This window comes from Scyliorhinus canicula, chromosome 12 (assembly GCF_902713615.1).
Source record: "Scyliorhinus canicula chromosome 12, sScyCan1.1, whole genome shotgun sequence".
Lineage (NCBI taxonomy): Eukaryota > Metazoa > Chordata > Chondrichthyes > Carcharhiniformes > Scyliorhinidae > Scyliorhinus > Scyliorhinus canicula.
This window is the reverse complement of record NC_052157.1, coordinates 6,145,973-6,164,679: the sequence shown is the minus strand read 5'-3', so window position 1 is coordinate 6,164,679 and position 18,707 is coordinate 6,145,973. Positions and strand designations below refer to the sequence as shown.

General features: G+C 46.0%; 1 protein-coding gene across 1 annotated transcript in view; it reads right to left on the bottom strand.

Moving 5' to 3' along the window:
• Positions 1-18,707, bottom strand: part of morf4l1 (mortality factor 4 like 1) — an 83,816-nt gene that overhangs the window by 26,687 nt on the left and 38,422 nt on the right. Inside the window, 2 exon segments of the mRNA XM_038812959.1 lie at positions 15,566-15,667; positions 17,999-18,087. Coding sequence (XP_038668887.1) covers positions 15,566-15,667; positions 17,999-18,087 — 191 coding nt within the window.

Below are 18,707 nucleotides of genomic sequence, written 5' to 3'. Positions count from 1 at the left end.
AGGCAAATGGAATTTTGTCCTTCATTGCTAGAGGGATGGAGTTTAAGACTAGGGAGGTTATGTTGCAATTGTATAAGGTGTTAGTGCGGCCACACCTGGAGTATTGTGCTCAGTTTTGGTCTCCTTACTTGAGAAAGGACGTACTGGCGCTGGAGGGTGTGCAGAGGAGATTCACTAGGTTAATCCCAGAGCTGAAGGGGTTGGATTATGAGGAGAGGTTGAGTAGACTGGGACTGTACTCGTTGGAATTTAGAAGGATGAGGGGGGATCTTATAGAAACATTTAAAATTATGAAGGGAATAGATAGGATAGATGCGGGCAGGTTGTTTCCACTGGCGGGTGACAGCAGAACTAGGGGACATAGCCTCAAAATAAGGGGAAGTAGATTTAGGACTGAGTTTAGGAGGAACTTCTTCACCCAAAGGGTTGTGAATCTATGGAATTCCTTGCCCAGTGAAGCAGTTGAGGCTCCTTCATTACATGTTTTTAAGGTAAAGATAGATAGTTTTTTGAAGAATAAAGGGATTAAGGGTTATGGTGTTCGGGCCGGAAAGTGGAGCCGAGTTCACAAAAGATCAGCCATGATCTAATTGAATGGCGGAGCAGGCTCGAGGGGCCAGATGGCCTACTCCTGCTCCTAGTTCTTATGTTCTTATAAGGAGACACTTCTTCACCCAAAGAGTGGTGAGCCTGTGGAATTCATTACCACAGGAAGTAGTTGATGCTAAAAGTTTGAATATATTCAGAGACGGCTGGAAACAGCACTTGGGGAAAATGGGATCAAAGGCTATAGGGAGAAAGCAGGATTAGGCTACTGAGTTGGATGATCAGCCATCATCGTGATGAATGGTGTAGCAGGCTCGAAGGGCCAAAAGGCCTCCTCCTGCTCCTATCTTCTATGTATCTTCCCTTCGCTTCCTCTGACAGCATTCCACAGAGACCATTCCTTCCGAGATAATTTAGTCCACGCCTCCACCATACCCAGTATCTCTCCCATCACCTACAGCACCTTCCCATGCAATCGCAGAAGGTGTAACACCTGCCCCTTTTTACTTCTTCCATGCTTAACATCCTAGGCCCAAAACACTCATTCCAGGTAAAGCAGCATTTCACTTGCACCTCTTTCAATCCGGTCTATTGCATTCGCTGCTCCCAACGTGGTCTCCTCTATAATCGGAGACACCAAATGCAGACTGGGTGATCGCTTTGCTGAGCACATCTGGCTGTGCGCATTTAGGACCCTTACCTTCCAGTAGCTTGCCATTTTAACAAAAGACCCTGCTCCCATGCCCACATGTCTGTCCGTGGCCTGCTGCAATGTTCCAGTGAAGCTCAATGCAAACTGGAGATGGTCGCGACTAGGTAAAGTGCTTTTCCTTTTCTAATCTAACAAAGTGTCTGCTCGCTCTTCTCCCAAATGCGAAGAAATGTAACATATGTGCTCCACGATTTTCTGTTTTAAGTACAAGGATTCCGGTTTCTCATTATTTCCAGTAACTTAGCAAGTGCGTGTGTTCATTGGCAGGATTGGACTTTGTTCTGCCACTGTGTTTGAACAGCTTGCCAACACTTACTTCAAGGCTCTATGTGAATGCAAGGTTGTTGTTTATCATAACTTCATAATTTTAAATTCCTGTTGTTAAATTTCTCCTTGATCGTTTCTGTCATGAACAGTGTTGTTTTTCCTGTCCTCCTTAAACTATTTACATTTTCAAGCAGGGACGGTTCTTTCATCTCTTGTGCTGCCAACAAAATTTAGCCTGTAAACCAGAAACGTAGGATTTGGCTATCTGGGTGGACAGGGCTTGGATGTGCTTTTACGTTGGGGTGGGATTGGGCGGTGGCAGTATGGTGGGTGGTAATCCATTAGGGAGGACACCCAAAAGGCCACGATCATTTTCTGTCTTCATAGAATGGCTACTTTTCATTCTTCTATTTAAGGTACTCACTAACTTTACTTTCACAAGCATAGTGGATATTCCTTGTTTTAAAAAAAAAAGGATAGGAATGGCCTCTCCCAACCTGCCTGTCATAAGGCTAAGAGGGCATGTGATATCTTTACCGTCTTACCAACTGAGATCAGATCATTTTGCACAGACTGGGATTCTTTTTGAAATGTTGTGAATCTAAGGTGATTTGTTCCAAGCATGCCCTGTTAATATAGCTGTTTGAAGAATTGCCTGGGCACTTCACATTCACACTTCACATTGTCATATTTTCTCCAATTGCTCATGTTGTGGAGTACGCGCAGCGTATTCAATCAACTCCTTCAAGTTTCAGTTGCACAAAAATCAGCATGAGATAAAAAGGGAAAAGGCTTTGAGTACTAGTGAGAAATTCTGATCTGCATTAAATTGGCCACTTTTGTTTACAAATCAAGGTTGAATTTCCAAAGAAATTATCAGGGAACGAAATGAGGTAAATGCAGTGTACATTTTAAAACAATGATTGGCCTCCATTTGGAAATGTGTAATTGAAGTAGAGATTCTTATCCGTCTAAAGCTTTTTAAAAAACTCGATAGCTCCATTGATGTCCCAGCCGATTCACTTTCCAGTAGGAGCCCATCGATAGGCAGTTCAACTCCGTTGAGAGTAATTTCCCTTGACATCATGGCAGCATTTGACCGAATGTGTCATCAAGGAGCCTTTGCAAAGCTGGAGTCAATGGGAATTAGAGGGAAATCTCTTCACCGGTTGGGGTCAAAGCAAAATGGTTTTGACTGTTGGAGGTCAATCATATCAGTCCCAGGACATCACTGTCGAAGTTCCTTAAGATTAAGATGTCCTTGACCCATCCGTCTTCAGCTGCTTCATCAGTGACCTCCTGTTCATCAAGGTCAGCAGTGGGGATCTTTGACGATGATTGCACATTGTTCACCATTTATGACTCCGATGCTAAAGCTGTCTGTGCTCATATGCAGCAAGACCTAGACAACGTTCAGGCTTGGGCTGATAAGTGATAAGTATTGTGCTGTACGAGTGCCAGGCAATGACCCACAAGGGAATCCAGCCATCTCCTCTTTACATTCTATGGCATTACCATCACTGAATCCCTTGCTATCAACATTCTGAGATTACCATGGACCAGAAACTGAGCTGCACCAGCCATGTAAATACTGTGGCTTCAAGAGCAGGTCGGAGGTTGGGAATTCTGTGGAGAGTAACTTATCTACTAACTCCCCAAAGGCTGTCCACATCCAGAAGGCACAAGTCAGGAGTGTGATGGGATACTCTCCACTTGCCTGGATGAGTGCAGCTCCAACAACATGCATGCAAGAAGCTCAAAAGCATACAGGGAAAACCATCCTGTTTGATTGGCATCCCACCCACAAACATTAACTCCCACCATCAGTGACGCAAAGTGGCAGCAGTGTGCATCATCCACAAGATGCACTACACCATGTCACCCAAGGCTCCTTCAACGGCACCTTCCAAACTCATGACCTTTACCACCTAGCAGGACAACGGCAGCAGATGCTGGGATCCACATCACCGGGGGTAGCTGGAAAGGCCACATTTCAGTTACAATCAGATCAGCCATGATCTTATTGAATGGCGGAGCAATCTCAAAAGGATCAAGTGACCTGCACCCGACTCTTATTTTATATGGACTGCTGCAGTTCAAGGTGGCTCACCAACACCGTCTCGAGGCCAATTAGACAGGCAATAGATGCTGACCTAACCAGAAATCCAGGTTTTGACATCTACTTTAAATTCCCTGGGAGGGTGGCAAAGGCTGACGCTCGCCCCTTTCCTGCTGTTCCTCCCAGAGCTCAGGCAGCAAAGATGGGCACTGAATTATTTAGGGGAGTCACCTGGTTTGTATAACATTGTAGGTAAACATCAATCAAAATTGGAAACTGATTTCTCCGTCTCGTTCCCTTTCACGAGTGCTTTTATTCCGTTTATGGGAATAATGATATTGAATTCCTTGATTTTCAGCGATTGAGCCAGTTCGGCCCATTTTATAACGTGAGAGTGAAGGTTTTTGATATTTTAGAGTACTGGATGTTGGATGGATACTGGTTGGCACTGCTCTCTCACAGCGCCGAGGACCTGGATTTGATTCTGACCTTGGGTGACTATGGAGTTTGCATGTTCCTCCCGTGTCTGTGTCCAGGTGCTCTGATTTCTTCCCACAGTCCAAAGATACACAAGTTAGTTGGATAGTGACCAAAGACGTGTGGGTTAGGTCACAGGGCTGTAGGGATGGGGTGGTGGAGTGGGCATAGGTGGAGTGTTCTTTCGGCGGGTCGGCGCAGAATCGATGGACCGAATGGCCTTCTTCTGCACTGTAGGGATTCTATCCCACCTTCCGGTTAAGCACACTATAGCCTTCCGGTCTCAACATTGAATTCAACAACTTCAGATGATTAGCTCCACCCCACCTCGACCCATTTGTTTTCATCACATTTCATTTTAAATGTCTTTTACCAATTATTTATTTTGTTTCTTAATATATATTTAAACCCCCCCCCCCCATCTTATCCACATTTCCTTACCCTTCTCCCCTTAGCTTTCCCCTTCCCCTCCCACCACATCTACATCTGTCACAGTGTATCCTCTGATGTTAGTGTCTCAGCTATTTGGTCTTTCACCTTTTGTTCTCTCTGGGGACTGCCATTAGCATTTTTTCCCCTTGGTTTCTGTGGCCATTAGCACCCGGTTTCCCTGGGTTTTGGTGGCTATGACTCATCTTTCATTCGCACTCCGCAGTATAAATATGTCCCACTTTCTGTCTGTTAGCTTTGACAGAGTCGTTGGACTCGAAACGTTCGCTCTTTTCTCTCCCTACAAATGCTGCTTGACCTGAGATTTTCCAGCATTTTCTCTTTCGTTATATATTATTTTGATTTACGTTTTTGATTCAGTTCTTCTGCAAGTATATTATGATGAATAAATAGCAATAAAAGTTGTATTTTGGATACCTCCAATCAACAGGACTTTTGACTCTTATTGAAGATAGAATAAGAGATGCGATAATTATTAAATTTCCCATTCTCACTCTCTAAAAGGACAAATGCTCACTTTACATTTTTACTTTCCAAATACTGTTTTTATATTTCTTCCCAGATTTCTCGGATACTTATGTATCCCAATATTTTAAAATTATTTTTCATGGTTAATTATATTCTGTCCAATCTTCTGATCTGTCACACACTGCAGAATTATATGCCTTTTCTATCAATTTGATACTATCTTCAACTTCTTGAGATGTCGAGACTTCCCTGGAGTTTCTTCCTCCCTGGAATGTATCTTTTCTGACTGTAACGTCTTCTGAAATGTCCGCCACTGCACCTCTACTGACCGATTCCTGAACTTAATTTCCTAGTTCACTCTAGCTAACTCATGTACTCATAATTGCCCTTATTAGGGGCAGCACGGTGGCGTAGTGGTTAGCATTGCTGCCTCACGGCACCGAGGTCCCAGGTTCGGTCCCGGCTCTAGGTCACTGTGTGTGGAGTGAGCACATTCTCTCCGTGTTTGCGGGGGTTTTGCCCCCACAACCCAAAGATGTGCAGGGTGGGTGGATTGGCCACACTAAATTCGCCCTTAATTGGAAAAATGAATTGGGTACTCTATTTTTTTTTTTTTAATTGCCCTTATTTAAATTTAATATACTCGTCTTTGATCCACTCTTCTCTCCCTTAAACAGAATTTAAATATGATCACCGAAACATAGGAACACTTTCACTAGGAGGTCTTTAATTCATCCTGTCTCATTCAAAGGAAGAGGATTGTGGTGGTTAAAGTCCAATCATCTTAACTCACTGCACGAGTTCCTCAGGGTAGTGTCTGAAGCCCAAACATCTTCAGCTGCTTCATCAATGACCTCCCTTCCATCATAAGGTCAGAAGTGGGGATGTTTGTGGATGACTGCACAATGTTCAGCACCATCCGCGACTCCTCAGAAAATGAAGCAGTCCATGACCAAATGCAGCAAGACCTGACAATATCCAGGCTCGGCTTGATAGGTGCTGTTTTTTGCCACAGGTGCCAGGCAATGACCAACTCCTACAAGAGAGGATCTACCCACCTCCTCTTGACATTCAATGGCATAGCCATCGTTGAATCCCCCCACAATGAACATATTGGGGATTACCATTCATCAGAAAGGGCAGCACGGTGCATAAGTGGATAGCACTGTGGCTTCACAGCGCCAGGGTCCCAGGTTCGATTCCCCGCTGGGTCACTGTGCGTCGTCTGCACGTTCTCCCCCATGTCTGCGTGGGTTTCCTCTGGGTGCTCCGGTTTCCTCCCACTGTCAAAAGACGTGCAGGTTAAGTGGATTGGCCATGATAAATTGCCCTTAGTGACCAAAAAGGTTAGATGGGGTTATTGGGTTACAGGGATAGGGTGGAAGTGAGGGCTTAAGTGGGTCGATGCGGACACGATGGGCCGAATGACCTCCTTGTGCACTATATGTTCTAAGAAACTGAACTGGACTAGCCACATTAATACTGTGGCTACCAGGACAGGTCAAAGGCTAGGAATCCTACAGCGAGTAACTCACCGCCTGACACTCCAGGCCCGACAACCATCCACAGGGCACAAGTCAGAGGTGTGATGGAATACTCCCCACTTGCCTGTATGCGGGCAGCTCCAACAACACTCAAGAAGCTCGATACCATCCAGGACAAAGCAGCGTACACCATTGGTCCCCCTTCCACAAACATGTCATGTGTGCCATCAACAAGGTGCACTGCAATAACTCACCAAGGTTTCTTAGGCAGCACCTCCAAACCCACAATCATAAACTTTACAGCGTAGGAGGCCATTCAGCCCATCGAGGCTGCACCAGCCCTTACAAAGAGCACCCTACTCAAGCCCATGTATCTACCCTATCCCCGTAACCCAGTAACTCCCACTTAACCTTTTTGACACCAAGGGCAATTTAGCCTGGCCAATCCACCTAACCTGCACATCTTTGGACTGTAGGAGGAAACCGAAGCACCCAGAGGAAACCCACGCAAACACGGGGAGAACGTACAGACTCCGCACAGCCAGTGACCCAGCTGCAAATCGAACCTGGGACCCTGGAGCTGTGAAGCAACTGTGCTAGCCACTATGCTACCGTGCTGCCATGGTAGCATCTAAATCACTATCATCGAGAAGGATAAGAGCACCAGATACCTGCGAACACCACCGCCTGGAGATTCCACTCCAAGTCATGTGTGCCATCAACAAGGTGCACTGCAGTAACTCACAAAGGTTCCTTAGGCAGCACCGTCCAAACCCACAATCATAAAATTTACAGCGTAGAAGGAGGCCATTCGGTCCATCGAGGCTGCACCAAGAATGTGGATTACAGGGTCAACGGCAGGATTCTGAGGAATGTGGAGGAACAGAGATATCTTGGGGTTCATGTCCACAGATCTCTGAGCGTTGCCACTCAAGTGGACAGAGCCGTGAAGAAGGCCTATAATGTGTTAGCGTTTATTAACAGGGGGCTTGTGTTTTAAGAGCCATGGGGTTATGATGCAACGTGGGGTTGAGACCACATTTGGAGTATTGTGTGCAGTTCTGGTCACCTCATTATAGGAAGGACGTGGAAGCATTGGAGAGGGTGCAAAGGAGATTTACCAGGATGCTACCTGGTTTGGAGGGTAGGTCCTATGAGGAAAGGTTGAGGGAGCTAGGACTTTTCGCATTGGAGTGAAGGAGGATGAGAGGAGACTTAATAGACGTTTATATGATGATGAGGGGCATAGATAGATTGGACGTTCACAGATTATTTCCTCGGGTGGATGAAGCTGTTACAAGGGGGCATAACTATAAGGTTCGGGGTGGGAGACATAGGAGGGATATCCGAGGTAGGTTCTTTACTCAGAGAGTGGTTAGGGTGTGGAATGGACTGCCTGCTGTGATAGTGGAGTTGGACACTTTAGGAACTTTCAAGCGGTTATTGGATAGGCACATGGAGCACACCAGAATGACAGGGAGTGGGGTAGCTTGATCTTGGTATCGGACAAAGCTCAGCAATGGCCGAAGGGTTTAATTTGTGCTGTACTGTTCTATGTTCTAAGTCACTCACCACCCTGACTTGGAAATATAATCGCCGCTCCTTCACGGTCACTGGGGCAACATCCTGGAACTCCCTCCCCAACAGCACAAAGTGGGTGTATCTACATTCCAAGGACTGCAGTGGTTCAAGTAGGCAATTCACCACTACCTTCTGAAGGGCAACTAGGGATGGGCAATAAATGCTGGCCTAACCAGCATCGGCAACATCCCATAAATGAATACAAAAAGGACTTCCGGTGACGGCGGGCGGGAGGCGACCGCGCAACGGAGGGCTCCCCTTCGGGAATGGCTTTTTCGGGGCTTTAAGCCCGGTCCCAGGGTCCATGGAGGCGTCAAAGGCACGGAGAAGGCACAGAGGAGGCACAGCAGAAGAAGATGTCACGGGTCAGTAAGAAAACGGCCGTTAAAAAAGCAGCCGAGGGCCCGTCGGGGAGTGGAGGGGTCACCACAGGGTCACCAGGGAAAAAGGTGGTTGGAGCTCCAGGGGAGGCCGCATTGCTTAAGGCTGAAGAAATAACCACGGTGATGGCTGCAGAATTCGAAAGGTAGTTTACAAAACACTTGGAGGCGATGAGGAAGGAGGTGAGGGAGGTTTTGAGTGTGCTGGTGGAGGTGGCAATTTCCCCGGTGACGACGGCGGTGGCGAGTGCAGTGGCGGAGGTGCGGGCGCAAGGGGAGGCGTTGACGGTAGTGGAGGAGACGGTGGCACAACACGGTGATCAATTTACCTCGATGGGGAAGGAGAAGCGGAAGGTGATGGAGGTGAACAAGGATCTGCGAGGAAAATTGGAAGACCTGGAAAACAGGTCCAGGCGACAGAATTTGAGGATTGTGGGGCTGCCCGAAGGAGTTGAAGGGCCGAGGCCGACGGAGTATTTTGCCGCTATGCTGGCGAAACTATTGGGGGAGGAGGAGGATCCTTCCCGATATGAACTGGATCGGGCTCATTGGTCGGGGAGGCCTGTACCAAAGGCACGTGAGCTGCCAAGAGTAGTGACTCTGTGCTTTCGTAGATACAGTGTGAAGGAGAAGGTCCTGTGCTGGGCCAAGCAGAAGCGGGTGGTGTAGTGGGCTGGAGCTGGTATACATGTATACCAGGACTTTACGGTGGAGCTGGCGAGGAGGCGGGCTGTTTTCAATCGGGTGAAGAGGGCACTGTACATTAGCAAGGTGCAGTGCGGCATTGTATATCCAGCAAAGCTGAGGGTGACTTATAAGCTCAAGGACTATTATTTTGGAACGGCGGAAGCAGCGGAAGAGTTTTCGAAGGCAGAAAGACTGTGGCAGAACTGAGAAATGGCCATGTGCCGATGTAACGTCAGGACTGTATTTTCTTCTTTTTTGTTTTACTGCGTGCGGGTGTGCGCGCTAAAGGAGCCAATGTTATATATTTTTGGACAAGGGAAGTGATGAGACTTGCACTAAAGTGAGGGCTCTTTGGGGTGTGGGTGGATATGCGGGGTGTGTGTGCTAAAAGGGGATTTCTGGGTTTTCCTAGGGCCGGGCAAGGGGGAAAGGGACCCGGGCGGGGACGTCCGTGCTGGCCGGTTTAAACCGGTCAGTGAATGGGAGTGAGGTGGGGGGAGGGGCTGCGGCCATCGGAGCCTGGCAGAACAGGGTCCGAGTGGTCTAGCCAGGGTGGAAAGTCGGGGGGAAGGAACAGAGGTTGGGGGGAGGAGTTTTACAAGAGGCAGTGGGCAGGTGGAGTGGGGGGAGGGGGGGGGGGGGGGGGGGGGGTGTTTTACAACTCTTGGGTATCACATACGGTACTCTTTCAGAGGTAGGTTGGCATTGAGCACGCGTGTGTGTGTGTGTGTGGGGTTGGTTGGTTGGGGGGGGGGGGGGGGGGGGGGGGGGGGGATGGGCGGGTCCCGGACTCCTTTCTCTTTTTCTCCTTTGTTATTGGTTGCCACCGTGGGTTTGTTTTATTGGATGCATATATTGACAGGTGGACCGTTGTTTGGGGTGGTGGGAGGATGGGATCGTTGTCATTGTTAAGGGGATTGACTTGGTCTTTGTTACCGTTTACTGTTTGTGGGTGCGGCATGAATTTGAGGAAAACGTGAAAATGGAGAATAAACCCATTTTTTTTTTAATGAATACAAAAAGAAAACTTGGGATTCTGTACTTGCTCATCAATCGATCGGTGGAATGGATTTGCTGCAGTGATGCAGATCAATGAGTTTTCCCTGAAGGCCATTGTTCTGTTCAATTTCTTGAACACCATCTCATTTCACAGCGATTGCAGGCTTCCTCACCTCCTGTCAGGTTCAGGATAAAGGTTTAAAGCAGAAGCAAAAATACTTGTTTTATCCCAACTGCATGGGAATGCTAGATCCACAAGAGATTTAGTTATTGAAATAGTTTCAGCCTGTCAACTCCCAAAGTCTCTGAACTGCAGCATCAGAGAATAATGACTTCTGTGGATCTCACTGACACAATAAGTCTCTATTTGAAAAGATAGATAATACCGAGGGTTGCATTATTAGACAGATTACTTGTAACCAGTTAATGACATCTATTACACAACCCCGTCTGGCCAATCAACATCCTGCATCTGGAAGGACAAGGACAAGGAGCGCATGGGAACACCACAACCTCCATTTTCCAAATTAACGTGGGATACAATTGCCATTTCTTTATGGTTGCTGGGTCAAAGTCCTGGAACTCCCTCCTAAACACCACAAAGGGAGCACAGCCACCACGCAGGCTGCAGCCGTTCAAGATGATGGGGTTACCTTAAAACCAGAAACATTATTCTAGCAAATGCTATAGGATGCACCTGTGCTTGCTGGCAAAGAGAAGAAAATATCGATTCAGTGAACCACGGCTACGTCTGCTTCTTCGGATGGACAAACGACCAACTGGTAGAAAGCGGATTCAGGAATCTGTGCCAATATTACTCCCTCGGCCAATGCCATTGATTAATTGGTCTTTCATTTTCCTGCAGACTGTGGGACCTTGCAGTTGTTAAGCGAGTTGCTGTATCTGCCTACACTTCAAACAATTCAATGCAAGTGAAGCGTGAAATGCTGTTAAGGCTCTCAATATTCAGAGTAATATACTGTATAAAATCCTCCAGCTAGTGCCAAGCCATGTATATCCACTGCATATATATCTGGACTAAACAATTTCCACAGGTGAAGAGACACAAATGTGATGCAAAGTTTACAATGTGACAGGTTGGATAACAATAAACAAAATTATACACAAAAATAATTCAGGTGGCCTTCAAAAAGCATAGCCTACAATCATTCTGCCACAACTCTGCGAGCCAGACATCATATGTACCTGCTGTGTTACCAGAGATGCATGTTCCTGCATGGGAACATAGCACTGACTGCTTTCTGAATAAAGCATGCTATGTTTATTTTATAGAATTATCTAAGATTTCGGAGGCAAACAACCATCCTAACAATATACAATCATCGACTTTTTTTATTCATTCATAGGATGTGGGCTGGGCCAGCATTTATTGCCCATCCTAGTTGCCCTTGACCCGAGTGGCAATCAGAGGGCATTTAAGAGTCAGCCACATTGCTGTGGGTCAGACCAAAGATTGGCGGAGTAGTGGATGAGGTGGAGGGCTGTTGTAGGCTGCAAAGAGACATTGATAGGATGCAGAGCTGGGCCGAAAAATGGCAGATGGAGTTTAACCCTGATAAGTGCAAGGTGATTCTTTTTGGTAGGACAAATTTGAATGCGGATTACAGGGTCAACAGCAGGATTCTGAGGAATGTCCAGGAACAGTGCGACCTTGGGGTACATGTCCACAGATCTCTGACGGTTGCCACTCAAGTGGATAGAGCCATGAAGAAGGCCTATAGCGTGTTAGCGTTTATTAACAGGGGGCTTGGGCTTTAATTTAAGAGCCGTGGGGTTATGCTGCAACTGTTCAGGACCCCACCAGTGGGATTATGCTGCAACTGTACAGGACCCTGGTGAGACACATTTGGAGTATTGTGTGCAGTTCTGGTCACCTCGTTATAGGAAGTATGTGAAAGCATTGGAGAGGGTGCAAAGGAGATTTATCAGGATGCTGCCTGGTTTGGAGGATAGGTCTTATGAGGAAAGGTTGAGGGAGCTAGGGCTTTTCACATTGGAGCAAAAGAGGATGAGGGGAGACTTAATAGACGTTTATAAGATGATGAGGGGGATAGATAGATTGGACATTCACAGGCTGTTTCCTCGGGTGGATGTACCTGTTACAAGGGGGCATAACTATAAGGTTCGGGGTGGGAGATATAGGAGGGATGCCCGAGGTAGGTTCTTTACTCAGAGAGTGGTTAGAGTGAGGAATGGGCTGCCTGCTGTGATAGTGGAGTCGGACACTTTACGAACTTTCAAGCGGTTATTGGATCGGCACAAGGAGCACACCAGAATGACAGGGAGTGGGATAGCTTGATCTTGGTTTCAGACAAAGCTCAGCACAACATCGAGGTTCGAAGGGCCTGTTCTGTGCTTTACTGTTCTATGTTCTAATTAAGGGCAGCAAATTTCCTTCCCTAAAAGGATATTAGTGAACCAGATTTTTTTTTTGACAATCAATGGTTTCTTGCATGGCGGTGCAGTGGTTAGCACTGCTGCCTCACAGCGCAGAGGACACGGGTTCAATCCCGGCCCCGGGTCACTGTCCGTGTGGAGTTTGCACATCCTCCCAGTGTCTACCTGGGTATCACCCCCACAACCTAAAGGCGTGCAGGCTAGGTGGACTGGCCACACTAAATTGCCCCTTAATTGGAATAAAGAGTATTGGGCACTTGAATTTTTTACATTTAAAAAAAAAAAAATTGTTTCTCAATTCCAGATTTTTTAAAATCTAATTTCATCATCTGCCATGGTGAGATTCAAACCTGGTTCCCAAGAGTATTACCCTGAGTCTCTGGATTACTAGTTCAATGACAAAGATAGATGATAGATTAGGGAAAGACAGTAGATGTTGTATACTTGGACTTCAGTAAAGCCTTTGACAAATTACCTCATGGTAGACTGGTACAAAAGGCGAAGTCACATGGGATCAGAGGAGAGCTGGCAAGTTGGATACAGAACTGGCTTGGGCATAGTAGACAGAGGGGTAGCAGTAAAGGGATGCTTTTCTGAATGGGAGGCTGTAACTAGTGGCATTCCACAGGTATCAGTTCTGGGACCTTTGTTGTTCGTGGTGTATATAAACAATTGGAAGAAAATGTAGCTGGTCTGATTAGTAAGTTCGCAGACGATACAAAAATTGGTGGAGTTGCGGATAGTGAAGAGGATTGTCAGAGGATACAGCAGGATATAAACCGCTTGGAATCATGGGCGGAGAAATGGCAGATGGAGTTTAATCCGGTCAAGTGTGAGGTAATGTACTTTGGAAGGTCCAATGTATGTAGAAATTACACAATAAATGGTAGAACTTGTGCGTACTGACAGACAGAGATCTGGACTTGCAAGTCCACCAACCACTGAAAGTGGCAACGCACATGGATAAGGGTGTCAAGAAGGCATACGGCATGCTGGCCTTCATCGGTCGTATTGGCAAGTCTGTACAGGAACTTATTTAGGCCTCATTTGGAATAGTGCACACAATTCTGGTCGTCACACTACCAGAAGGAAGCCACCTAATGTTTGTGCCTTCAGTAGAGCAATTCAATTTGTCCACAAACTCTTTTTGCCTCCCAGTGCAGCTGGATTCTTGACTTCCTCACCAACAGACCGCAATCTGTCAGGATCGGCAACAGCACCTCCTCCACAATAGTCCTCAACACCAGGGCCCCGCAAGGATGTGTGCTCAGTCCTCTACTGTACTCCCTATACACACACGACTGTGTGGTAGGATTCAACTGCAATTCAATCTATAAGTTTTAGATGATACGACTGTGGTGGGTTGTAGCTCAAACCACGACAAATCTGACTACAGCAGGGAGATAGTTCACTTGGTTGCATGGTGTACGGAAAACAATCTCTCTCTAAATGTTGGAAAGACCAAGAAACTGCTCATCGACTTCAGGAAGCGTAGTATGACACACACCCCCATCTACATCAATGGCTCCGAAGTGGAGATGGTCGATAGCTTTAAGTTCCTGGGGGTCACCATCAACAACATTCTGTCCTGGTCCACTTATGTTGATGCAACAGTCAAGAAAGCCCAACAACGTCTCTACTTTCTACGGAAGCTAATGAAATTCAGCATGTCTGCATTGACTCTCACAAACTTCTACAGATGTGCGATAGAGAGCATCCTATCTGGCTGCATTACAGTATGGTATGGCAACTGCTCGGTCCAAGATCGCAAGAAACTGCAGAGTGTGGTGAACTCAGCCCAACGAATCACACAAGCTTGCCATCCTCCCATTGATTCTGTCTACACCCCCCGCTGCCTCAGGAAGGCAGGCAGCATTGTCTTGTCAGAGACCCCTCACATCCAGGCTTTGCCCTATTCCAGACCCTTCCAGCAGGCAGAATATACAAAATAGTCTGAAGACCCGCGCATCCAGACACGGGAACAGTTTCTTCCCCACAACTACTGGACTCCTCAACGACTCTCCCTTGGACTGATCTGTTCCCTGTTAGAACACTATTCATGACGCCCTACGTTGCTCTTGTTTGGCCTTGTTTCACACTGTGACCAATCACTATTCGTTGATGTACCATTTGTCAATGTACTCTGTTGATTATTCTTTTGTCTACTATGTACGTACCGTGTACATTCCCTTGGCTGTAGAAAAATACTTTTCACTGTACTTGGTACATGTGACAATAAACAGCAATCAATCAGACATGCTCTTTATTCATAATCCTACAAATGTATTCCCTTTCAAGTATTTCTCCAATTCCATTTAGAAAGTGATTCCCTGAATCTGTCTCCAGCAGGGCATTCCAGATCATAACTCTCTGTAAAAACAATGTTTGCCCATGTCACTTCTCGATCACCTATCACCTTAAATCTCTGCCCATTTTTGGCACTTGGAAACAAGTCCTCCTTTACTTATTCCCAAAACCTCCCAATTTTCAACACCTCTATCAAATCTACCACAGAACCTATGTTGCTCTTGGTTCCTGATATGATCAGGTTTTCCCAGATGGAACTCTGAAAGGTGACAAAAAGTGTTTTTACATTGGTGTTTATTTAGTTAGGAATGGGGGAGGGCAGCAGCTGAACACTGGTCCCCTGGTTCTTCATGGTAGAATTGCGGATGGGACAAAAATGCAGGCCTACAGCTCTTCCAACGCAGTGAGGAAGTTGACATCAGCAAGGTAAACGCAAGAGCCCAAATCTGACCGTCATTCCCCACAACCCGAGCTAAATCATCGACAAGAGGAAATTGAAAACCTCCTGTTGCACAGTTACAGGTCATTTGGTTCAACAGGTCTGTGTCTAAACAACGCAGGAAAGTTCCAACCCTTCTTTATCTCTCTCCAACAGCACACCATTCTATACCTTTCTCCCTCATCTGGTTAACTAGCTTCCCCTTCGATTCATTAATGCCAGCCACCTGAACTACTCAGGCAGCAAATCCTGTAGTAAGTAGGAGATGACACGACTGGATGGAGTGCTTACCTGTTTTTGACGAGTGATCAGGTCCCAATCATCCACGAGCCAGGGTTTCAACTCCTCGGGAATTTTAACCTTTACTTCTACTCTGTTCATAAATGTCTCCTCCTGCAGAAGCCAAGAATTTACCAAGTTAAGGCATCTCCTCAGATGTACAATCCCGCTGAACTTGCTGCACTCTGCCATCTCAAAATACATATTTGCAGTCTCAACATAACCGCAATCTATGCGAAGCATTATGAATTCACAATATTACTACAATTGCAGGACACACAAAAGCAGGCTTCCAACCACCCTCCCTATGGCACCAACCTATCATTCCGGGGGGCAGGCGTTAGCCCACAGTTGGCCTCTATCTGGAGAACCGCATTCAGTTCTGCACATCTCACTTCAAGAGAAAAATATATCAACCTTTGGAGGCAGGGATGTGGTCCACATTGGATGGCACGGTAGCACAGTGGTTATCACTGTTGCTCCACAGCTCCAGGGTCCCGGGTTCAATTCCCGGCTTGGGTCACTGTTCGGAGTCTGCACGTTCTCCCCATATCTGCGTGGGTTTTCTCTGGGTACTGCAGTTTCCTCCCACAAGTCCCGAAAGACATGGTTAGGTGAATTGGACATTCTGAATTCTCCCAAAGTGTACCCGAACAGGCGCCGGATGTGGAGAATAGGGGATTTTCCTTTCAGTGTTAATGTAAGCCTATTTGTGTCAATGAAGATTATTTTTTAAAAAACATTCACCAGAATGACACTTGGGCTAAAAAAGGGTTAAATTATTAGGTTTGGCTACATAGACCAATATAGAAAATTGGACATGAATCAACTAATGTGCTCAATGTGATTAAAAATTTGACAGGATAAAAAGAGAGGAACTATCTCTTCTTATGGAGAAGTCCAGAACATGGAAGTGCAACTTCCTTTGAGCTAGGCCATTGAGGGATGGTGTCAGGACAGACTGGCTTCACACAAAGCATAGTGGAAATCTGGAACTCACTCTCTCTCTAAAAGCTGAAGCCGGTGGTTAACTGTAAATTTGAAATCTGAGAAATATCCATCCAAGCCAATTGGATTTTAACATCTCGTAAACAATATCCCTACAATCCCTGGATGAAACAAAGTTATTTTAACATTTGCTATTTAATATTTAAGATGAAGTCTCGCTAGCACTGGAAACAGTGGGCCTGTACCACAAATCCAGGATATAAGGCACTTACCTTTAATACAGCGTGTACATCAAATTACACATTAAACAAGATACAATGCTTATTTAATGAAGCTGTTTTTTTCTTCACTTGGGACCATTAAGGGTTGAAGCACATGAACATAGCTACTGCAGATCTTTGGTAGAACTGGGTAGTTATATCATGATGAAGTAATGAAAAGTTAAACCAGCAGGTAATCAAAAGCCAATAAAGCAAGCAGCTGTTGCCAGCAGCTGTAGTGAATTAGTCACAGTTCAAGACAATCAGTTGGTATATTAGCTGAAGGGAAAATACACTCGATTGTTCAATAGCATTTTTATTATTCCATCCACGAGGAAATCTCATTTTGTCCCAATGTCTTTTCCCTCCACTCCCTGAAAGTTGTGATTTTTCCTGGGGTGCTGTGCTGTGGATGCCAGCAATCGAGGAGTAATCTGGGACCTGCCAATATCTGATGTCTGAACAAGTGTACTTGCCAGCAGATATCTCCAGTCAGTGATCAGGAGCAGAAACCTGGCCGACCGTATAAATTTAGAACACCCAATTTTTTTTTTCCAATTAAGGAGCAATTTAGCGTGGCCAATCCACCGACCCTGCACACGTTTGGGTTGCGGGGCGAGATCCACGCAGACACGGGGAGAATATGCAAACTTCGCACGGACAGTGACCCGAGGCCAGGATCGAACCCGGGTCCTTGGCACCGTGTGGAAGCAGTGCGAACCACTGCGCCACCATGCTGCCCAACCTTTTAAAAAATAAAATAAAATCTCCCCAACCAAGGGGCTCAGAGGTCAAGTTGTGGCATCGACCCCATCACGTCCAGTGCTCCAATTATTGCTTTGGCCAAGACAAGCTAACTCACAAGAGAGCCGAAACTGAATCAGAAACCTTTTGTTCTTTGTGGGTTAACAGCTCAATTCAAACGTGCCATTGAATACTCAACTGTGGGAGGGAAACTGGACCAATTTCCTCATGGAGTACTCACCATTATAATGAAACACTGAAAGATCGTATGTTACAATCCAGGCATCAAATGCATAGGCTCTTGTATATTATAGCATAGTACAAGCTCTGTTCGCAGAGCCATTACCGAAATACATGAATACATCTGTATAATATCAGGAATTTGAGGCCAATTATCACTTAGGATTTCAGTTTAGGCCAATTTAAATTCTGGATCTCCAACTGGATGTTAAACACACGTTCAGTCACTGTCACATTCTAGCAAACTACATACACTTTCCATTGTGGGGTCCACTCTTGCCCTTTTCTTCCTGGGTGGTTGCGGCGTTTCACTAGTGCTACTTCCATCACCAGCTGTGGGGACTAATAAAAGATCAAACACATTATTCACAGAAGGACAATCCTACAAATACCTAACCATTTGCTGCAGCACTGGTTTTTTAAAAATATTGACTTACACAGGCTACTGGCAATTACTCCAGATTAGTGGTGAGAATTGAAACACACATTAAGGATTTTTCATGCCTTGCTTAATAATGTTTGATATACTGCCACACCAACTCTGCTCGAGTTGCATTCATCAACAAGAGGAGTGATGCCCATTTTTTAAAAAAATCACAAAAGTGCCCGCTGTGATAATCATGATGTTGCTCTTATTATCTCTATAATTGACATGCTGAAAGTCCACCGTACTGCATCCTGTCACGTAGCTCGAAGTGGAGAGAGAGGCAAAATGCAAAGTAAAGGATATTTAATCACACAATAGGATGTTATTCATACTTCATATTTCAATAAACTGCAATCCATTCCTCCTGCCGAGCTACCCTCAACCCAACTGCACCCTGACCCACCAAACCCTCTCCTCCCATGCCCACTCTCAGCCCCCACCACACCCCCTGCCCCAGGACAGCCAGAGAGCAGAAAGGAGAGGGCGGAATTCTGTGATCCAAAACTCAGAATTCCAAACGGCAGAAGTTCCTCAC